Source organism: Onychostruthus taczanowskii, unplaced genomic scaffold, assembly GCF_017590055.1.
Source record: "Onychostruthus taczanowskii isolate IOZ18803 unplaced genomic scaffold, ASM1759005v1 scaffold9, whole genome shotgun sequence".
Lineage (NCBI taxonomy): Eukaryota > Metazoa > Chordata > Aves > Passeriformes > Passeridae > Onychostruthus > Onychostruthus taczanowskii.
The window spans coordinates 16,439,873-16,464,121 of record NW_024506993.1 but is presented as its reverse complement, the minus strand read 5'-3'; the positions used below and the strand labels follow the sequence as shown (position 1 = coordinate 16,464,121).

General features: G+C 39.7%; 1 protein-coding gene across 1 annotated transcript in view; it reads right to left on the bottom strand.

Annotated features, from left to right (window-relative positions):
• The window catches only part of DOCK3 (dedicator of cytokinesis 3), a 185,528-nt gene that overhangs the window by 97,727 nt on the left and 63,552 nt on the right, over window positions 1-24,249 (bottom strand). Inside the window, exons 7-9 of the mRNA XM_041426040.1 lie at window positions 19,607-19,691; window positions 12,007-12,048; window positions 10,015-10,169 (exon numbers count right to left, since the gene is read on the bottom strand). Of these exons, the coding sequence (XP_041281974.1) occupies window positions 10,015-10,169; window positions 12,007-12,048; window positions 19,607-19,691 (282 nt within the window). The remainder of the gene's footprint in view (window positions 1-10,014; window positions 10,170-12,006; window positions 12,049-19,606; window positions 19,692-24,249) is intronic.

Here is a 24,249-nt window from a genome sequence, read left to right as displayed (position 1 = left end):
ACAGTGCCATCACACACTGCATTCTTCCCGCCCCTGTGTGTACAAGCTCTACAAGGACCTCTCAATATGTTGACCAGATGAATGGAATTATGTTAGGAATTACTGGTATAGGATCAAAGCATTTTCTTAAAGCTGCAAAAAAAAGAGCTTGTTTCAAAACATGAATTAAGTCGGGAGAAAAACACCATGAAAGAGATCCCTGGGGCTTGGTAGGAATGGGAAAGGGAGAGAAAACTGAACTACAGTCTCAAAACCTTACAGTTTGGACAACCTAACATTTGCAAGGGTTAACTTGGGAAGCTGTTCCTGTATCAAAGAGGAAGTGCACTGACCCAGCAGAGAAGTTTGAAAGCCCCAGGAGAGCAGCATTAGCGAGTTTTCCAGAAAGCAATTACTGCTCCCCACCATCCTATTTGGAGGCTGAGGGAAAATCAGTCTCTACTGTCCTGGCTTTCCATTTGTGCTGCACCCTGCAATACAGTTAATGATAACCACATATTTGCTTGCACAACTTCACATGAGGAAAAAAATAGACATTTATTTTCATTCCATTGGCGAAATTGGAATTTAGAAATTTGTTCAGATCTCTCGAGTTTATCAACTGCAAGAACATTACCACAGTCAGTGATTGAAACGGTCACATCAGGACAGCACTGCAGCCTGATGCTTTTGAGAACACCCTGTAGGAACTTCCTAAAAAGGAAACAAACCTCACTTCAGGCCTTCTGAACTTCATTTCATGAGCATGGTCTCATGTTCATGAAGAAAGCATGCACCTATATCGACATTTTAGTAATTTCCCATTGTGAAAAAGAATTAGTTTTACTCTTGAAAGATTATTTAAGCAGTAGGACTATCCTCTGAAAAAGCTTTTCAAGTTTGTTTTCTGTTCATCATGATTATCTTTTAGAGTTGCTAATTTTTGCTCATCCTCTTGGGAAAAATCTAGGTCCTTACAGCTGCTGTAAGACTGACCTAATAACAAAATCTCCCAGAGCTCCACAGAATGAGCCTCCATTCTCAGTGTGAGTGTGACAGGAAGCCAGAGCATATGTACAGAATGGACCCATCTCTGGGAAGAACTCAATTCCCACTTCCAGTGTAAACCAACAGCATCTCCCAGATCGCAGCATGTTTGAGCAATTCATCGTGGACAGCGGTCACTGCCGAGCCCTGCAGACAGGAGCATCACCTCTGCTGAACCTTCAGTTTGCTCACTGTCTCAACAGTGACTCAGGGACTGTTTAACAATCTTCCTTTTCAGGCAAGTGTTCATGGAGTGTGTTTGTTTTTTCCCTTTTCTTTTGCTGGGGGAGGTAGGAGAGTTCTTTCCTGAGCTGTCTTATCCAGCAGCTCTGCAATAACCCCGCTTTCACAAACAACTGAGGCACAGTACACTGCTTTGGTTTATGGAGTGTATTTTATAAAGACATCTTAGAGAAAAGAACACCGAATCTGTGAGGGAAATCAATCTGGCCCTGAGAAAACGGCTCCAAGCAACACAGTTTGCTTCCTAGCAAATTCAGGCTTAATGCTCATGAATTATTAAATTACCACATTGGCGAGAAGCCCCAGGGGAGGATTACAGAGCTTACAGTAAGACTGTTACTGCAAACACTGGGTTTCCATGGAAACAGAAAATAGTGAAAATAACTACCTGTCATTTCTCTTGCCACATTCAAGGGAAAACCACCACAATGTTCAAGTGTTATTGTGGTTTGCAGGGGAAAGGGGGCTAAGCACCAATTACATTCTCCTTGGCTTCTTGTGACTCTGCCACACTTGAACATTTGACACCATCATGAGGATTTTTCTGTTATTTCCATCATGAAAGGTACATATTTTTGCTCCTAAAAAGAATTCTGTCAACTAGAAAAGGCTTAGAGAGGGACTTCAGTCATTTAGTGCAATTCTGCAGTGACGGTGATTTTATCTAATGGAAGGCAAGGCAGACTGACCCTGCCAGGTGGCAGGTGAGGGAAGCTTTGCAGGGAAGACTTCTAATTTTGGATTACAGGTATTTTATAGAATAAGGATTTTATCACCATCTCTACCCTGGGAGAAGCTAATGGTTCTGAGGTCTGATACAGCAGCTGTCACATTGAACTCCTGCTCTACAAGAGCTTGGCACATGACAATTTTCCCACAGAAAGAGCTGAAGCACACACAACAAGAGGATTCCATCCACTGAGCCTTCCTACAGACAGAAAATGACTTGGAAGTGCTTTCTCTGAGCTCACTTACACATTTAAACAAAACAGATTTCCCCGCTGCCCCTCACATGAGCAGAATTTCTTCCAGCTGTGTGTATTCATGACACATTGTCAATTCCTCCTGAGCTGGAAAAGGAAAGAAGTTCCAATGCTTGCAACTCATTGGTTTCTTCCTGTTAAGAGCTAAAGAATCAAAATAACCCCGTAAAAAACTCTATATCCCTGCCTATTTGTACGTCATACTTGATCCCCAACCAAAAAAAACCCAGTTGTGGGAGAAGGAGGATGCTGGTGGTGAGAGATACAAAATAAGATGGATATTTGTAAAAGCTCCTGCTTTGGAATAGCTACATATTAATTCCATAGGAACCAGGAAAAATAGTAATTTTATAGAAAAGAATTAACATATTCAATAACACATTTACATCTCTTACAGCAACTTCCATATACAAATCCAGATAGCAGCAGTTTCTTTTGCATACACTATTAACAAGGCAGAGAATAAATAGGAAAACCAAGCAAATGCACATTCCAGAGAGAGAGCCAGGGAATGAAAGTCAGCTGAAGCAACCAATAAAGAAAATGAAAATGCATCACTCCTCCTGTGTCCTTTTCTAAAAATCTACCCATCAAAAAACCTTATAAAATACTTCACAGGTTTTGTCTTCAGTGATGACAAAACTTGTGTTTTTCAGATGTTCATATCCTACCAGAAAGGCTCTTTGTCCCAGATGTCTGTGTGCAGCAGACTTCAGAGACACACAGATTTTCTGTGGTCACTGCAGTGACCAGAACAAGGCCATTGCTGTGGGTAGCAATATTTCTTAAAGCTTGCTTAGCTTTTGAGGAAGTTCACCTTGAGCAGGATGAAAAACTCATGCTGCTCCCATTACTGTTGCTATGAACTACCTATTGCACAAAACTCAGAAAAATACTTCCCTTGTAATACTAAAGCCACAAACAAACTGAAGTACAGGAGGAGCTGATGGAGGATTAGCTATCCTCCATCAGATAATAGATAGCATCAGAAGAGATAGCAATAGATCAGATTGCCAAAAGACAGGTAAAAATATAAAGATGGGTTTTTTCATGACTAAGCAGAAGAAAAAACTCATTAGTTGGTAGGGTTAATCCCTAAGGAAATTTTCTGAATATAAAGAAATAATTCTGAGTGATACAAAGTTATTTTTTGCCAGCAGCCAAATCATTATACTGACAGTGAATGAGATAACTTTTCTATTTTAAAATAGCTATGCTATTAAAAACATAACAAAAGGAAAATTTAGCGCATATTGCACAATAAAAGTAAAATATAATTTTCTACTTCCTTACATAGCAACTGGCAATAAAGGAACAGGATAATATTTTAAAGCAATTAACTGGGGAAAAATGCCCACACATTGTCCCAGCACGCCCAGAGCCATTACTTGAGAGAGAAACCATACAGAAAAAGGCTCTTCAGGTCAGTCCCATATCCTGGGAGAACACGCAGTCAGGCTGGTTTGACACAGTTTTTACTGCGGACCCTTCCACGTTCATTAACAACTTCTCTTTCAGCTACTCAACTTCAACCATATTTACCTACCCAGGGACCCTTCTTTCCTTTCTCTGACCTTATTAATGCCAGTATTACTCTTTTATTTCACCTGTCCCCGTCTCCACTCCCAGCTGCCAAACCTCCCTCTGCCCAAGCAGAGTCTGGTGCCCAGAACATGCACAAGTTCTACAGCCCTGGCTTGGGCAGGTAGGGCTGCTCTGTACAGGTGTTCCTGCATTAAGGATGCTGATCCTGCATATCAGAGCTTTGAGAGGACTCAATCCCCTTCTCGGACAGGACCTGTGGGAAATTTGCCATAGCATTTGACATGTTGGCTCAGTGCTTGAAATGAAAGGTCCTGAGAGTGGTAATTGTCTGTAATTAGCAAGTGCTACAGGAAAATTATTCAAGATGGCATGTGTAAGCACAATGTAATTTTAGCTACACTGTTCCTGCTAACATTTTTTAGCAGCTGATATACATTCCTATTGACAGTTAAAAAGAAAAAAAAAACCAATAAACCACTAAATGATGATAAGAACCATGGAGCTAACGGCCAGCAACAAACAGAGATGAGGGATTCCTGTCAAATTTGTCAAGGTAACCTTCAGCAGCTTGGTACAGATTTGTATTCTGACGTCTGAACCGGGAATACTGTGTCTCAGAAACTCCTACTACAGAAAGTGAAAATCAAATTCCCTACAGATTCATCATTTCTAAATCCAGCATTTCCAAGTGGTGAATTTCATTCTACTCTACCTAAACACTGGCACAAACATTTTCTTTTTACTGCCTCCCCTGGCCACTCAAGTGCAATGGGACTTCTACAGGACCAGGTTATACAAATGAGTAGCAACTTGAGAAAACTTCTAACATTCAGACGCTGGTTAAACCAAGCCCAGTTTGGTCATGCCCCAGAAGTTTACTTGTTTGCAAGGACACATTTGGTAACGATGTTCTCTAATATTTTTCTCTCTTTACTATCTTGAACTATTTACATATTTGTCTGCTGATTTTTTTCACAGAAAATATTTTGGTTGGAAAATGATCCAAGATCCAGATACGAGTTACAAACAGGAAATCATTATCTCCATTACCTCTGCAGTTACCACCAAACCCCACTGCAGAGCAGTACTAACAGCCAAACATTGCCACTGAACATTTGACTCAGCCTTGAAAAATAGGGGCAGATGATTTTATGTCAGATGACTTTCGAGCAGCTGAATCCAACTAGCCTGCTGTAGACCCAGGGTGTTCTTTCAGTCCATAATTATGTTTCCAAACCATGTTTCTCTCCCGAGTACTGCTTTGTCAATGGTGCTAAATCCTTAAGACAAGACTTGGGACAGACTGTACTGCTCACATTCTCCCCATCATCCACCCACAAACTGAGAACATTTCCACAAAAAACATCTTTCTGTATCACCTATTAGCAAGAGTTTTAAAGAGCAAGCTTATGTTTTTTCTCATTTGGGCTACTGCTTTCAAATTTTAACACTGAAATAGATGATTCCCAACCAAACACCTAGCCTGTGTTGCAGTGTTTACAATCATGTCTCACCCCAAAGACATGGCAGATATTTAAAACAGACACTGCAGAGAATACCTGGTCTCTCACAAAGGATTTGAATATTTTCTGTATGAGAAATGCCCACATGGACTTCCTCAGCCACTGCCATCAGCACCAGCACAGGCACTCAGCACATCTCCCAAACCCCCAGTCACGACGAGGTCGTTGCTATAATGGGAATGGCAAAGGCTCAGTAAGTAGGAGGAGGCAGGTGGAGGAGTTACCAGCAGAAATATGCACAACACCATCTCCCATGCATAATTTACTGCTTAGGCCCCCAGATCTTCAAATTCAATCACATCAGAGTTTCTCTTTTGTTCTATTCACTCTCCATAATTAAGGATATTTCCAGATGACAACAAAATTTTAAATCCCAGTGGTGTGTAAAATAGGGTAACTGGTTGAAGATGCAGGCAGAATGAAAAACATTCACATGTTTAAACATCAACTCTATAAGAAAAAATAAGACAGAAATTTATTTATCCTTTTCCATACTCAGAAGGCTGAGTGAACTGGGACTGGTCTGCCTAGAAAAGAGAAGGCTTCAGGGTAACCTAATTGCCCCTTCCAGAACTTGAGTGGAGCCTACAGGAAAGATGGAGAGAGACTCTTTACCAGGGAATGGTAAAGAGACAAGGGGGAATGGCTTTACACAAGAGTGGGTTTGGATGAGATATCAGAAATAAATTCTCCCCTGAGGGGTGGGGAGGCCCTGGCACAGGCTGCCCAGAGAAACCCTGGATCCCTGGGAGTGTCCAAGGCCAGGCTGGACGGGGCTGGAGCAGCCTAGGAGAGTGGAAGGTGTCCCTGCCCATGGAAGGGGGTGGAACGAGGTGGCCTTTTAGGTCCCTTCCAACCCAAACTATTCTGGGATTCTATGACAGTTAGAATGGACTTAACATGTTTATTTTCAGAAAAAATCCTACTATCATGCTTCTGAATGTGTCATTTTTCCAAGTTATGCATAATTCAATGCATTTTCTAGAAAACCAGTTATTACATAGGTATCTAAACCTCACTCTTTTACTGAATTTATTTTCACTCATCAAAATCATGCTAAATATGACAAGAAATGTAAATATAACTCTTATTTGTTGCACCCTTCTAGCACAAATAACAGTCTGCATCCCTTTGTCTACCAGTTTCCAGCTCCTTTAGAGCAGTTTCATCCAGCCTGTATCTCTTTATTCTATCAAGTTTAATACTCCTCTTCTGTTGAGGCAGGAGGTGCATTCCCATATAACAGAACAAAATTAGTTGGCTCTGATGTGATTTGTGCTTGACAAATCTATGTTGACTTTTACTTACCATCTTGTTAGCTTCTTAGTGCTAACAAGTAGTTTATTTGTTCCACAACTTTTCACATTTGTCATCGGATTGCAGCTGACCTTCTTAGGGAGATTGAGGCAAAACAACCATTAAATACTTCAGCTATCTTGGAAACATCTGCTCATGGCTTAATGTCCCCTTTAATCTGTTCAGTTATTTCTTGATTTTTGTAAAAAAAAAGGGTTTTTGCTGGTAAAGCATTATATTCTTTTGGTTTTTTGTCCTTGATGCCCTTTGGTAGTTGTATTTTTTCTGTAAGTTTGTCTCTTCCCGTTCCTGTCTGTGCAATTTCATTTGTCCTTTTTTATACTGCCTTTCCAACTCCATTTCACCACAGAACATGGTACAGACTTTGTAGTCCCCATATATTTAATTTTTCTTTCATACTGAAACAATTTGCTTCTGTGCTCTTCAACAGTATCATTCAGAAACAGAAAACTCTCAAATGTCTCTTCTCCACATCAGTTTACCCATCTCTATTTGATCTTTACTGGCACCTTCCTTACTGAGTTCACCATCTTTACAGTAACATTTTCTTTGCTGCTACTCTCAAGTCGATCATTCCATGATCATTCATCCCAAGGTATATGTCACAATGGGATATAATCCAAATTGGATCAATTATCATATCATTTTCCAGTAATTTCCACTCAGCAAAAAAACCTGAGATATTAAAGATGAGTCACAAAGTTGCTAGACTAGTGTCTTTTGTATGCAAGAAAAAAAGGAATCCCAAATACTCTAAAACAGACAAATAAGCTTTAATCCCTTTTTTAATCTGAGCCTTCAAGTTCTACTGAGTTAGAAGAATTAGTTTTTATATTTCTATCAGACTAAAAGTGAAGTAACTTTTTCCTTGTGTTTACCTCTAGGTCTGACCCCTCTGCTGGCAGTGTTGTTATTCCTGCTGTCCATAGCTGCCCACTGCCATCCTTTGTCGGCTCCTCCTTTGCTGACAACCATCAAACACAGGAACATTCTTGTATTCAGAACCTGGGAACCATCTCAAATGGTATTTCAGCTGCTGCTCCAACCTTCTGATTGCTAATCCACACCTGGTGCATGCTGTTGTTTCAGCCCTTGAAAAACACTGGAACTTTCAGCAATTCTTCACTTAACCTCCCTGGGAAATAACTCTTGGCACCAGCAGGTTCAGGGAGGTTTGTAATCCAGCACATGTCCAAGGCAGTAACGCTGAAAGCCACTCAGCCTCCAGCGTGAGCTGCTTGGGTAAGAAATTTATCAACCTCCAAACCATTTCAGAAGTCAATTTGTCCCTTTCATTTAGAGTGCAGTGTGCAGAAGCCTTGCTTGGGTTTTTTACCTTAATGTACTATTTCCCGTGAGGAGAGAAAATGTTTTAAAGTAGATATAAAAACATCATTCTAAATTTGTAGCAATGTGTTTGTCGGTTTTCTGGTTTCTTCTCCAAAATAGAGCTCAGCTTCATTACACATTTCTTCCCCAGCACTCTTTGGGATGTAAGAAAATGTAAAAATTATGCTGTTTTCACTACAGCAGACCACTGGTGCTTAATACAAAGAGCTAAGCAATAACAACTGTTTGCACAAAAAAGCATTACTATATATATTTAAATTTGCCTGGACCACTCTTTGTGCTTTTTCTCATTATTTCCTTTTTTTTTTAACCACTGGCAAAACCCTTTCCTTAAGGCTCTCCACTCAGTGTTTACATACAAACCGCAGCCCAAGACAATTCATCTCCTTTCAAAGCAATGTCTGCTGGCAGCAGCTTGTCTGCATGTCCCTTCCTCTTCTTGGCAGCCTTTCTAATCTAAATTATTTCATATTTTACTGCTTTGCAGTAGGAACTGGTTTGGTGTATTTCTTCTGTTTCGTTTTCTGTTTTCACCTTTACTTCCTAATAGCTATTTTCTGGAAATTGTCTCAAGAGAGAAATCATAGGCACATCCTAAACGACATCCACTGGAGTGCCCAAAGAGCTGCAGAGATGGGAAGGGTCTGGAGGAGAAGCTTATGAGGAGCAGCTGAGGGCCCCTGGTTTGTTCAGCCTGAAGGAGACTGAGGGGAGACCTCACTGGGGCCTCCAGCATCCTCCTGAAGGCCAGGGGAGGGTACCAATCTCTGCTCTCTGTGCCCAGGGACAGGAGGGAGGGGCTGGAGATTGAAGCTGGATTATCAGGAATACCATCAAGTCACCAGAGCTTTCTAATATAGACCAATTTTCAGTGGAACCAATTTTCTGAAGAGATACAAAACTGCTCTCACTTAGTCTGAGCTTTCTTCCTAAGAGAGGAAGGAACATTCTGCGGCTCTCCCCTCACTTGAAACAAATCTAAACCTAATTGCTGAAAACTAGGAGAGTTTTGATTATGGCAGCAAGTGACCATCAGGAAATCTTTTACCAAATCTCAGAACATCACACAAATACAGTGTTCTTCAGATCAGACCAAGTTGCATTTGCTAAACTTCCAAGACACAAAATTGTTGTCATATTATAGCGAACGTTGCATACTGTTGTCTCATTATCACAAAAGTTTCATACCTTCTTGGTGTTTTCTCATGGGCAGCTTCTCAGAGCACAGACTCTTTCTTCACAAAGTAGCCAACTAAGTCCAGTTTCCTTCTCAACCAGCCAACCCACTCTTTTATAGCACTCTTCTTCTCATTGGTCACAGCTGTGGCCTGTTAAAGTCAGGCCTGTTCCTAATCTTTGGTAATTGGCCCAGCTGCAACTCCTTAGGGTTAAGATTACTTTCTGCACTGTCTTTATTTTCTTATAAAATAAGAATAAACAAAATAAATGCTGCACTGCTCTTCTACATACCCTGATGTTTTCAAAACACATGCTTGTAAGAAAAAAGCTAGCCCATGTCTTTGCTAAGACTGGTACCAATTAGTTCAATAAACTGAGAGCACAGACATAGGGATGAATGTTAAGAGTTTATGCTGAGAGCAATACAGTGAGGACAAAAAGCTATTTTGTGACAGGCCTGGAAAGCAAGGAGTGGAAGAGAGTTACAGAGGCACATAGCAATCCCTTCTCAAACCACAGCCTGGCCCTGTCATTATTTGTGTTTCTTAACCAACAGGAGGAGGTTCCTAAGGAGGAGGCTATGAGACACCAAGGCCTTCTTGAAGGCAAAGTCAGAAAACTAAAAAATTCAATCATTCTGTGCCTTTAATGCTTCACTGAATTTCCTATGCAAAGACCAGTACTTCTGATATTCCCAGGAAGGACTGCAGGGCCAGCAACTCATGATCTACCAGCTCTGTCCTTCCAGCTGGGCCACAAGGAACACACCTCGTGTTTATCTCCAGTGTATCTGCTCTGCTCCCAACTCTTTTCCTAGGAAGATTTTTAGCTCTTTGACAAATTCCTACCTGATCTGTTTGCCTTCCCGGACATCATACAAAGAGAAGAAGACGTCTGTGTCCTCTCCAATGGTGTTGTAGGTGAAGCTCTTCAGGCTGAGGAAGAAGTGATGAGGCACTGGCATTCGACAGGCTTCCCCGTGCCGCTGACGGATCGTGTCCACCTGAGCCAAACCAAGGACAACCATTGGCACTTCCTCACAAAGAAAGGACACCTGAACAGACCAACTTGAGCATTTTAACAGAGATCCTGCTTTCCTCTCACCCTCAAGTAAAAGTTTAATCTCAAATATATTCTGCCTCAGAGACAGGGGCTAGATTAAGATTTCTGCCTCTATTTTTAACGCTTCTAATTTGAATAGATTGATGAAACTGTGATAACCAAGTAGATACAAAACAAATGGTTTATGCATTGGAAATCTGATTTTATCAAGTAAACCAAGTCAATCCAATTTCTCAAATTTTGCTTTGATTCTGGTACTGAAAATGAATTATAAGATGGTACTGGAGCGGGTCCTGATGATTTCCATTTAAAGCAGATGGACTTAAAGCACTGTTAGTAACATTTGTTACATTATTTCTTTTGAGCAGCTGCAATTCACTTCCAGAGGTAATTTCTGCAGCCAGTAGAATGAGGGCAGTGACTGTCCCCCTGTACTGGGCACTGCTGAGGCCACACCTCAAATCCTGGGGTTTGGGCCCCTCACTCCAAGGAAGAACTGAGGTGATGGAGCCTCTCCAGGGAAGGGAATGGAGCTGGGGAAGGGTCTGGAGCACAAGTCAGATGAGGAGCAGCTGAGGGAGCAGAGGGGGCTCAGCTGAGGAGAAAAGCAGGCTCAGGAGTGACCTTATTGTCCTGTGCAGCTCCCTGAGAGGAGGCTGTAGCCAGGTGGGGTCGGTCTCCTCTCAAGGAGCAAGTTGTGTCAGTGCAGCTCCCTGAGAGGAGGCTGTAGCCAGGTGGGGTTGGTCTCTTCTCTCAAGGAACAAGTTGTGTCAGGGAGGTTTAGATTGGATATTAGGGAAAAATTCTACACTGAAAGGGTTGTCAAGCACTGGAACAGGCTGCCCAGGGAAGTGGTGGAGTCACCATCCTTGGAGAGATTTAAAAGATGTGTAGATGTAGTGCTTAGGGACAGAGTTTAGTGGTGGCCTTGGAAGTTCTGGGGGAACATTTGGACTTAATCCTAAGGGCATTTCCCTCTCAAAAACAATCCATGACTTAGAACCAGGCTTAACAGGCCAGTTTGTCCTGCAAGTACAAAAAAACTTAACAAGGGTTGATAACATGAGCAACCAATCAAGCCCAGTAGTAGAAAGGTTTACATTTTGGCTCAACACATCAAGACCTATTTACAGCAGTGAATGCTGGGGTAGCCAAAGATAAAAAGAGTATAAGCAAATGTAGGCTTTCAGTTTTTACAGCCCTTTACATCCCCTCATGCTGATCTTAACAAACAGGTTGCATGAATATCTTACGTTCCCTATGCTCACCTCCTCTGAATGCATACACAAGTACAGTCTAACAAAAAAAAATCTTAAATTTCCAGACTTACAATTCAGATTTTTACTGGTTTAAAAGGAATTTTGTTCTGGATTTTAAACCCAAGGAAATCCTCATTCTTTAAAGACCTGTGGAAGCACAGATCTCTGTAAAGATCAAAGCCAGATTCTATGACCAGGACTGGATTATACCAGTACAGAAAGGATGTGTGAAACAGGAGCCACTAAGCCACGTGTTAGCAGGTAGACAGAAGAGTCACAGGGGCAGAGTGAGGCTTTTGATCTCACTACACAATTGTATATTTTAAGAACAACAGTTACAAGCTCAGGAAAAGAGACCTAAATGGAATTTGAAGAAGGACCTTAGTGACTTAAACACTTGGGCATCTTCTGAGGAAGTGTTCTGTGGGTAAGGACTTACCCAGTAATCTCCATTACACCTTTAGCTACATTACCAAGAACTTAAAGACAATAAAAAATTCAAATGTGGATGGTATTTACCTGTGATGTGCTCTGCTGGACACTGTGTCTACTTGACAAATGCTGTGGAGACACAAAATAGTAAAATTTAAACCTTTTTGAAAGTAAGAAATATTTACATTGTATTTATGTAGCATTAGCACAGTAATTCTGAAATATGACTTTCATAATTATTAGCAATGTTTCATGCCTTTTTTCACAGTGTATCATCACTCACAAGACCACTTGCTTTCCTAAAGGCTTTTCTCAGTTAAGCTGTTTCTCTACCTATCTATTTGCATTTACAGGGAGTATTTGCTTTAGCTTTTAAAGTAAATGGCTGTCACAAGTTAGACAGAATTTAAAAAAGAAATGTTATTACAGTGTTGGAAAATTTCATTATTCTGTATAATCTCTGTCTTCTCCTGCTAAATGGGAAGATACCCCACCACTAATTCTCCTCTCCTGGTATGTTGTCTGTGGAAAGGTGCATTTGTTAAAACACACAGGCATCTAGAAAGAAAGATGGATTTTACACATTGTTGAAACTTTTTGCTCTAATAAAAAATGAAATCCTGAAAATTGGTTAAAGACTCTTCTACAATTTCAGCTGCCCAATACCTGTAAAGAAGAATCAGTATAAAGAACTACATGTCTAAAAACTCAGAGGATGATGCTGTATTTAAAGCCTTTTATGCTAGAAGATGATGTTATAATCAGAAAATGGACTGCAAGACTCACTGAAGCCATTTAATCTCCAAAGGGAGATTTAAATACTAATCTAAATTGAAAAGGTTTCAAAGAGCTTTAAAAAAACCCATCATTAATGATTCTGCCATGCTTTTCCCTGCACATCATCTTAATATTAGCATTTTAAACCAAAATATTAACATTGACACTGCCACACATTGTTAAAAACTCCCTTCATTCTCCACACTTCCCTCCTATTACAAACCCAACATCTCATTCTGACCAAACATTTGCACTCTATATCAGAATTAGCAGCTCTGTTGACAAATATGAAGCTTCAAAGGAGGTGAAATCAAAAGATTGTCCATGAAATGTATCTGGCAATACTCTTAAATCACCTTGTTGTCTTTCACAAAGAACAATGAGACTTTTTACCACAAAAGCAGAGACACTCTTCATAATGAGAACAAACCAAGGAGGTGCTGGGGTACTGAGGGAGCTGGCAGAAGTGCTCACTGAGCCCCTTTCAGTCCCTCACCAGCAGTGGGCCCAGCTGGCCAAGGATGCCCCTGTGTTTGACACTGCTGATGCCACATCTCAAATCCTGTGTTCAGTTTTGGGCCCCACACTACTGGATCAGCTATTAGGGAAAATTTTGGCACCCAAAGTGTTATCAAGCAGTGGAACAGGCTGCCCAAGGCAGTGGTGGAGTCCCCACCCCTGGAGGGATTTTAAAGACCTGTAGCTGTGCCACCTGGGGACAGGGGTTGGTGGGGCCATGGCAGTGCTGGAGGAATAGTTGAGCTCAATGATATTAAAGGTCTCCTCCAACCTAAACAATTCTGTGATTTTAAATGGCTTATTTTGACATCTGTTTACATTCACAGTTATAAAAATGTCCTCTTTCACACTCTCAGTAGAATAATGATCTTCAGCTCCATTGTTTGTGTAACTATTGCATCATCTTCTGAATGTTAAAAGCCTTCAAGTTGGCTGAGTTGCCTATTCATCTTTTTGTCACCTGCAACCACTCAGAATCAGCTGGCACAGAAAAGACCAGTTATTTAAGCTATTCAAGGTGTCCTGACTTCTTTTGATTAAATTAATCTCTAAATCCAAGTAAGAAAATGAGACAGGCAACACGAATATGAGAGGTGGTCTGAAGAGATTAATCAGCAAACACTGCTGCTCACAGAGTGTACACTGAGGTAAATCTATGACAATAAGTAGTAAAAACCTCAGGTTTTAAATTTTTCCACAACCAGAATATTAGATTTGACTAACTCTCTGCTTTCATGCTTCAGGACCACATTATAACAATACAATCACTGACTGAGTTAATTTATGTGCCCTTGCCTCTGGCCAGGCAAAGTGCCCAGAGGGTACATGCCATTTTTGGGTACTTGGATGGGAGGGTGACTGAAAATAACCAACATGGATTTATCAGGGGTACATTATGCTGAATCAAGTGATTCCCCTGAGGTAAAATAACCAAATAAGCAGATGAGGGAAGATTAGTGGCTGCTGTGTCTCCCCGGCTCAGCGAGGCCCTCAGCATGGTCTCCCACAGTATTCCTGTACCCAAGCTATCAACTTACACCTTCATGGACAGATCCATTATTTGATTTAAAAAAACCCAACAAACAGTAGGATTTGCAGGCTCCAAAGGTAGTGGCTGATGGTGTGTATTTTTCAGGCATCTGTCCTGAGAACTATGTGGTCTTAAATCTATGTGGATTTCTAAACTGGGGACAGCAGATTGGCAGGGTCCCACTAAAGCAAGTCAAACATAAGTCAAGGGAGTACTCAGGCAGCAGGGACATTTAACAATTTACTGTTTCTGTTACCAGGAATGGAGCCAGTAGACTGAGAATAACATTAATTCATTTTTCCTCAGCACTGAGTAAGCTACAGCTGAAATGCTGCATTCAGCAAAGGCCAGTGAAGCAGCACAGGTGTTTGAGGAGGATGCAGGGAATGCAGCACTTTGAGTCTGGAGAAGAGAAGGTTTGTAGGTGTGACACCTTCCTGCAACCATGAAGCTCCCAGCACGAAGAGGCAGCCAGGCTCTCCACAGAGCTGCACTGCACACTGGCCAAAATATTGTGGTCCTCAACTACAACATGGGATACCCCAATGTTCCAGCACGGCAAAACGTAACTCCATCAGGGCAGCCATTACAACATCAGAACATTCCATCCTTTCCTTTGAAGAATTTCAACACCCAACTGGACAAAGCACTGAGCAGACTGGTCTGCATACAGTATTGACCTTGTATTGAGAGCAGAAAGTTTGCCTAGACCTCCCCGAGGCCCCTTCCAACCTGAAAAGCCTTCCAAAGTGATATAAAAACAGGACTGTTAAAAAATTATCCATCTTCATTCAAAAAAAAAATCAGTTTTACCTTTATTTTTCCCAAAAGATAGTTGTCTGCAAAGGTTGTGCAAACTTTAAGAGATACAATGTTCAGTATATCTTTCCTCATCAAAGTGTTTTCTGATGCTTAAATTGATTCCTTGCTATTTTAACCTAGGCCTATTGATTCATTTCTTATCCATCATTAGGATGAAAAGATTAATTCAGCTTGTGATTCCATGATAACCTCAAATCTCCTCTACAAACCCACCTAAGCTTGTAGTGTCCCCATCTATACTTCAGAGCCAACAACTGCCTGCAGGACTTAAAATCTGACATTTATGATTCTTCCTGGTATACTACATTTTTCACATAATTTCTTAAATTTCTCTCCATTATTTGGAATTCTGATCCTTCCCTCCACTGAAAGAATCAGAAATACCATTTCCAACTTCGTAGATTTTGTATATTTAGTAAGCAGACTCCTTATTTCAGCATCTAGTCCTTAATAAAACTTGAAGTACTAAAAAATGGAGGATGACCCCAAGAAATCCAGCTAATTCATCCCTCCTCCTATTTAATCAAATTATTGACAACAATTTTTTTTGGTATGTGTTTTCTAATTAGCTCTGTGTTTACATTACAGTAATTTCATCTAGAACTAATGACCTTTCAAGAATTTTAATTACAACAAACATTTAAAACCTTTACCAAAACCTAAATATGGCATCGGCTGCTTCTCCTCTATCCACTAGACTTATCTATGTTCTGGAACTTTTAAAAATTGCTTATTCTGGACAAGTTCACACTCACTATTACTCATGTCCATGCTGCAAGTTATTATTATTATTTTCTAGCATTTTTTACAGGGAGAGAAAAACTACCAGCTCCTCCTCCATCACCTATTCTTAAGGTGTGAAATTGGCTTGCCCTTTGCTGGTATTCTGGAACCTTATCTGTTTTCCCAATGATGATCACTAACCAACGATATGGCTTCTCCAAAGATCCCAACTGGAATGCACACAGCTCCAAATCCTCTGGAACTGAAAACTTCTTGAGAAAGTTACCACCTTACCAGAGTTCAGTGGGGCAAGGACATTAAGAAAGGCCATGTTATTTTCTTGCATCACATGGCAGTTGGTTTTTCCCAGTATAAAAACTTTTAGCTTCCCAGTTAGCAGCAGGTTATTATATAAAACTGTTTCTTGATACAACTGACCACATTTGCTTGTTATATTTGAATTTGTGCACTGCCTTTCTAATTTTTCTATTTACACATTTGTGCTATTCTATTATACGTCTTTATAATTCTGTTTTTGTAAACTGGCTCTCAGTAATCTCAATTTCCCTTTCACTCTAATGCCTAGAGGAAATGAAGAATTCTGAATTTATCCAACTTGGCCTGTTAGCAAGCAACTTGTGCTTTTGTTCTTAATTTACCAAAAAAACTATCAATTCTCCTTACCTCCATTTTCTCATCAAACCTCTTTCTCATGGCATTTTATCCACCAATATCAGTTTTCAGTGTTGTTCTTCCACATTCCTTCATAACAATGCCTGGTGAGTGAATCCCCTCATTCCCAAGTCAGTCTTAAACTGCTTTCTCTCTTCATATTCTCCTCTGACTTTTTACTGGGCTTTAGAACCCAAAACACACAAATCTGTTCTCTGTCAATCTGCTTCGTTTTACAAAGAACAACCAAGAAAATCAAAAAAGAAAATCAACAAAGATTTCATGATCTTCTGTCTGGTTTGTGCCCAGTTCTTTTCCTTATCTAGAAGAGTTTTGGATAACTGAATTCTTATTTTCTTGACTATTCCACCTTACCAATCACATTTACCATTTGAATAAAGAATGAACAGTTCTGAGGCGATGGCAGCTTAATTTGAAACTATTTATTTAGGAGCTGTATTTTTTTTTAATTAGGAACTCCGGTGAACTCATGGCATTTCTCTCACACAGTTGCAAGAAATGCCTAAGCTGCAGCAGTTATACAGCCAAGAGCTGTGCCTTTCATGCATCTCCTGAACTTGTCCTGAAGACACATACCCACTTCAATAACCTTATAGAAAAGCTAAACATAATTCATCACCAGCTTTGAATATTTCTGATCTGTGAAATGACTTCAGACATTTGTGTCTTGTAACCCTTCCACTAAAATGTGCCATCCAAGTGTTCCTGACATCCTGCAGGACTTTGTGTTCCTAAATGACAACTTCAATCCAGAGGCAACTCCAGCGCTGAGCTCTGTGGCAGAATTCTGAGAACATATTTTCCCACCATTCAAAAGTAATATGTATTTTTAAAAAGTGTTCTGTCATATTGGTTAAAGTCACAAACATTGTCATAGGGAAAAGGCAATTTGCTTTCCTTCAGGAGCAAAGCAACAATTCCTGACAAGTGCTGTGCATCCTGCAGCCACTGGCATTTAGCTTCAGAATGAGTAACATGGAGAAGCAGGATGTGCAAGGCCTCAGAGCACAATAGTTCTGCCAAAGAGATGAATACAGCATCACCCAGCAGCCACAAACACACTTAGCAATGAAACATGAGAGCTAAAAGAGAGGCTCAAATGTAACAGCTTACAATTTCTCAAGAAGAGCAGTGCTAAGTCTAATGACTGAGTGAAAAGTGCTTGAACGTCTGTTGTCACAGAGAGAAAAGTCTGCTGGGCTACCCCACCCATTGCTCTGCTAATGAGTGTTTTCTATGTTACATTTAACATCCTGCAATCCTGAAAATATAAGAAAGTAATTCGGCTCTCACAACTATTCCTGCAAGATTATTTTATAATGTAAAACCTCACTGCTCATTTGAGAATCCATATTTAGTCTTAAGCAAGGAGGAATCTTTCCCTGGGTTTTTGTTAAGTAATAAAAAAAATCCCCAAACCACATTAGAAATAACCCTAAAACAACCTAAGTCATCAACATACCTTTCCTTCATTTTTTACCAAATTTAAGTTAAAAAAAAGTAACAGGTTTTCAGCTGCTTTGCTTCCTGAAATTGCCTCCTGATTGTGAAGAGATGTGATTAGACAGCACTGTCCTCTTGCATCTACAGACTCCAGCAGCAGTGGAGTGTGAAGTGAGTAATGGTGCTGTCCTGAGCCTGCCCAGGATGGAGCAGCACAGAGACAGTCACAGGACTAAGGGGTGACATAATCAGGCTGCTCTGGCAATAAATATTGCCTATTTGCAGTACTCCAAGTACTCAGAGTAAAAAAATGTGCAGAATAAACCTAAGAGTAATAAACCAATCCTTAGTTAGCAACTAATCTCACACCCTGAGTCTTCACTGATGGAATTTGCTACCGAGTTATTTCCAGGTCGTGCTGAAGGAAAACTCTGCTGTACTGGCACTGAATTCTCCTCAGACCATGGCAAATTAGGAACAAACTTTAAAAATCAGCACTATAGACTGGTGTACTTTCATATTTCTTATGCAATAATTCTTACTTCTCTCCATGAAATCCACTATTGTACAGTGCAAATAATCCAAACCAGCAACAGCATCCAGCTCATTTATAAAACATACCCTTGTGTTTAAGGAAAAGTCACATCTTGCAACCAAACCCATCACCAAGCCATGGGCCTCTTTGTCCCTGGTCTTAAATGGCTGAAAGTCAGAATTGTTTTAAAACAGGAAATTAAAAGCTTCCTGGAAGTAAGTGAAACTGTAACAACATTATGCAGAAAGCAACTACTTTCTTTGGAAGATATTAAGTGAAGAAGTTGTACAAAATAATTGCTGAGGGTTTTTTATTTGTCCTTTCTGTAGACAAAACAGCATCTGAGGAAGGGTTTTCATTCACTTTCCTGAATTGTACATCTGTTTCTCCCTCTACAGTTACATCATAATCCAAAACAAAATTATATGTATTAGTCCTACTAACAGAGAATCCAAACACAGTTAGGTAGTAAAATGCATCAGTGGCTTTACAGTTCAGTAATGGCACAATTCACATTTCCAAAACAACTTCAACTTCATTTTGTACAAACAGAAGTGTACAAGTGACTAATAATGACAGCATTTGGAACTCACTCCAGTGAAGGAATTCTACTACTTCACCTGAAAATCCAAATATTCTTATTCAAATGCACTCCATGCTTTCTAAGGAGCACTGACATACAACAGGGACAGCCTTAATGTTCAAGGATTAGTTTTGCTTAAATTAACTTATACACTGGTCTCCTTCCTCTCTCCCCTTCTTTTGTGAGGTCAAAAAGTCTTTGCAACAGGGCATAGATGTTTATTATCTATGCAACCACAAGCCCAGACTTTTCACTTAGGTATTCTTCATCTGCAAATCTGCTCAAAGAATCAAATAATGGCTCTCACAGACTTTCTGGACTCAGAGAACATTCCAAGAGTTAACAGCATATTACTTTGTAAATTGAAATAAAAATGCATCAAAGCACGCCACTGCTTAGGGTAGAAGAGACACTGTTGTGGTCATCAGGGTGCAAATGAAGAAGACATTTAACTTACAACACCACTGGAAACAAGAAAACATGTAAGAGTAAAGAATAAAAACATTTTCCCTTCTTTCCTTCCCATAGTGAAAACTCAGGAATCTCCCATAGAATTTCTTACCATTTTATAAAGGTCTGAAACACTGATCTGATCTGAATCCACAACCTCAAAGTCCTTCCGTGGAACTAAGTCAAGGCCCAAATGCCTGCAAGAGAAGGAAGGAGCAGTGTCAGTGAGGCACAGAATGGTCACCAGCACCTCCTGCATGTGCCTCCTCCAGGGCAGGGACACAGAAATACTCAGCTATTCCAGTCTTACTGCAATTGTTAACCATTAAACAATTCTAAAGAAAATTTAATGCAAATATCAAAAAATCCCTCTAGAAACTTGTTACTTCTTGTTCCCCAGTTTCAGTGGAGCTCTGGCAATCATTGCAGGAGAAGCTTTTGGCCAATATGTTGGCACAGTACTCAAAACAAGGTAATTTTGCAGATGGATATGTTGCAGGCAAATAAAGTTCATACTCTGCTGCTGAAGTATTTCAGTAAGATCCTTCATTACATAATGAAAAAGTTCCATTAATAGTCCTGTTCAAATGTGCCAACAGATTCCGAGCCTTGGGAAGCTGCTTTGATATTCCTGGTTTTCATAGAACTTTACCCCCATGTAAACACAGTAATTTTTGTTAGTAATAAACAATAACTGAAATAACAATAATCTTAATCTGTATTCGTAACACACACAATTTTTTTTTTCATTATTCTGAACAGAATTATTACTTTGACTCAAATCAAATATATAAACTGATAAAAAAATACCAGTGCAAAGATGACAAGTTAAGGAATTCAGCTGTAGAGAAGGCAGTTCAGGTCACAGCTTCACAGGAGTAGCAGACAGAATAAGATATTCTTTATCCAGACAAATAAATGCAAACCCTTAATGATTAATTAATAACTGTAGACTGCAGAACAAGACAACCTTAAAGGTGACAAGCCCCAAGTTTTGCTCCATAGATCTTCAGTTCCTGAGGCATAAAGAGCTCTGAGCTTTACAATAAATAGCTACACTAAACACATATTAGGAGTTAATTTTTAAAAAACCCAACACATGAATTAAGCATTTTCCCACTTTTGCCTTATATAACTTTGATACTTCACTTCCAGACATTTTATATTGAAACTCTTAACAATCTTAAAGAAAAAAAAAAAAAAAGACAAACAGAAGAGGTGCCCTCACAAATTACTGTGGCACTCCTGTCACAAACTATAAAAGAAAAGCAGAAGCCAATTTAATTTTGTAATCAGAGAGGGAAACATTCTGCACAGACTTGTTCCTGATGGCAAATGAAAAATTTTATTGAGAAAAACCTCTCTGGTACTGTAGAGTAATTATGTGGAGCAATAACAGAAGGCTCCAGGCAATCCAGTGTCTCTTTCTGAGCAATTGGCTTAAAACAACAGCTGGGGAGAAGCAGTGGTCTGGAGGAAGCTCAGCTACCTTTGCTCACCACGGTGCTTTTAAACACTACATGGAAGTTTCCAAACTCCATAATTCTTTTTTTGCATCTTTGCCTAAGCAAGTTTTCCTTCTTTATTTATATCGCTAAACCATCACAGCTTCAAAATCCAGCTGAGCCCTGTTCACTTGCCCTGGCAGCACTGCACGATCATTGAAACCCCCTGCTGCCCAACTGGAATTTCCGTGTTCTCAGTTCTTTGCTCAAATCAATTATATTTTCAATTGAAAAAAGGAAGCAGCTTTCCTTCTTCAATGCAGTTTCATGTCAAATTCCAAATTCTAAATTCTGATACTACATTGTGAACGTCATGGTTTCACAGTTTGTTTTGATTAAACCTATCAAACACAAGTTATCTGTGGCCCAAGACCAGTATCTGAAAACTGCAGCTGCAACAATGAAAATGACTGCATCTATTTACCAAATGAAAAAGATTAAAATAGACACACTAGGTAATCCTTACCTGCAGCTGCCAGCTGAGCCTACTTATCACAGAAAGTCAAAAAATACGATATAAAAAAATGGTAAAATCAGTCAGAGATCACTGTAAAGGTTTTTTTTTGTTTTTTTAATATGTTAATGCTCATCAAATTCATTCACAGCAGCTTTCCTGAATGTGACTATCTAAACAACCTCCAAAACACCCTGTCATTCACATGTGTGCACCCTCCCACCCCTAAAATACATTGATGAAGGGATTTCCCCTCAGCACACAGATATGAACAGATTATTTCCTACTAACATTATCAAAGCCATTGTGTGTGCACTGCAGCTCCAGGGCAGTCACAGAGCTCTATTAAAGTTCCCCAGGAAAACCTGGCCAAGCCAATCCTGAACTGACAAGGTTCTGTTCGCATCATTTCAGCTCTCTGGAGAGCTGGGGTGAAGCAGTGCCTGCACTCATTACTCAGAACATGACAAAAGTATTATCTTCTGCTTAATAATGTTCAACACAACTCCAGCAGCATCCCTGTGAAACTTATCTAATACCCTATTTTTAGTTAAATCCCTTAACACCGTGGATTTTCAGCCCAGAAGATTCTCATTCTCTAATACTATGTTAATCCTGCACAACACTTGCTCCCAGCAAATAAGGGTGTGTTGGCTGGAGCACAAACATGCAGCCATTTACTGTGCAGGTGGAAGTTCAGGTTTGTACACTCAATTTGCATCAATTATATTTTTGCCTGTGAAGGACTGACAACATAATGCTTGAGATGGCAATGACAGTCAGTGGCCCACTTTCCCTCTCTATTATCAAACACTGGGGGAATAGAGGAGCCCCAGCTGCCAGGCAGCATTTCTCCAAAACAGAGCATGCATAAAAATTACATAATGTGCTGGTTTGTTTATTTGACAGTTCCTGTCTCACAATACTTTCTTTTACAAGCAAATTCTTGTGCTCTTTTATTCTGCCTTCACACTGAACTGCCCTTCAAAAGTATTTCCCAAGCATACCTACAAAATATCCCCAAGCCTATCAATTACCTCTTGATTGCATCTGTTTGGGATACCTCCAGCTGGCATTTCTTCCTCATCTATATAAAAGCCTTTACAATTTTGCTTTCTTTGGGGGATAAAAATTTTAAAAATCCACCACCTAAAATCTCTAGATAATTTTCTCTCTAGTAATATGAAATCAAGCCAACTGACAACTGGCTTTTTAATAGTGGAAGGGATGAACACACAGCTCAAGGTTACCTGGGCTCCTAGAAAAAAAATCAACTTAGGTTTAATGGTAATTCTGAGGAAAAGTCCTAATTTCTAGTATCTTCACCTATTTACAACACAAACACTACAGCATTTAGAATTCATAAAACCACAAGTCAGCACAACTCCTCCTAAAAGAAGAACCTTAAAGAAATATGTCATTTGATGTAAAAAAAAAAATCTTTCAAATGCAAACTCAGTCTTGAAAAACAGATTGGGAGAGCTCATCACATCTCTGGAGGGTGCAAGATCTCATCCCCTTTGCTCCAAAAACATCCACTTTACCTCAACCTTTTCAGCTTTAATTTTGCAGCCACCACTTTTTATTTTATTCCTCCTCTTAGTATATCAAAGCCTCACTTAATATAATTTGTATTTCTCTCACACAAAGATGGTGAAGGGAAGGAAAATGATGCTAGCAGTGATTCATATCAACTATGCACAGACTTTAAAATAGACTTTGAAGCAAATACAATACACAAGTCCACAGAAAATTAAATACATGAAAAAACCATGTTTGTCAAAATGAGACTCTGCTAATACAAACCAATAATTTTCCTTAACAGAATTAAGTGAAGTTATACAAACAACTGCAAGGGCTGCAATATACAAAGAAATTACTAAAGTACTGATGTAACGATACACAGGAAATTCTTTCTTAAAATGAGGATGATGAGATGAAGGTAAATAATCTTAGGAACTGATAAAAGGGAATTGGAGCAAATACTTCTGAGCATGGCAGTATCAGGCTACAGAGAGGTTTTTCAGGTTTTCCTCAAAGACTGACTTTCAGCAAAGTTCCTTACACCTTTAATCCCAATCATTACTCCAAGCATATCAGGAGAGAGAAAGATGCTGCACGTTCAGACAGAAATGGCAGCTGTTCTTCCTGCAATTCTTAAAGGCATTTCTCCATGGTTGTTCAAGTTGGTCACTCCTGTTTTGATCTCCTTTGATGTAATGACAGCTACTGTAATAAAACTGCCTTTGATTCTCCAAACAGGTATCATCTGTACTTTTAATTCTTATCTTCAGATGCATTTCACTAACTTTAAGGTAATTGTTACAACACTACCAAATAGTCACTCTTATTCCTTTTATGTCAATAGAATATGACAAGAGGATAAATCAGTCCAAGCCCCAAAATAATCTAAGAGTGTGAGCACTGAAATTTAGGACTTTTTGAAATTCAAGACTGTGCTGACTTCACTAGATCACACAACTCCTGCCCTCCACAGTTGTGGATGTCAGTAGTCAGGAGGTACTAACCAGCTGCTACAGGCTTTCCAATTGCAATTCTGAGGCAGGAGAAAAACCATGACCTTAAAAGTGTGTTTCATTTTCTTTGTATGACAGTGTAAAAGATTTATTGCTAATATTTTGCCCTTTGTTTTTCTTTTTAAACACTCATTTTTACCTTCTGGCTACCTGTGGATCTTTCTGTGCAGAATTTATGGCAACGATTTGGAAAATTTCTTTTAATGCAATGATTTTAATAACATTTTATGGGGAAAAAAAGAATAACCTTTGACTAAAA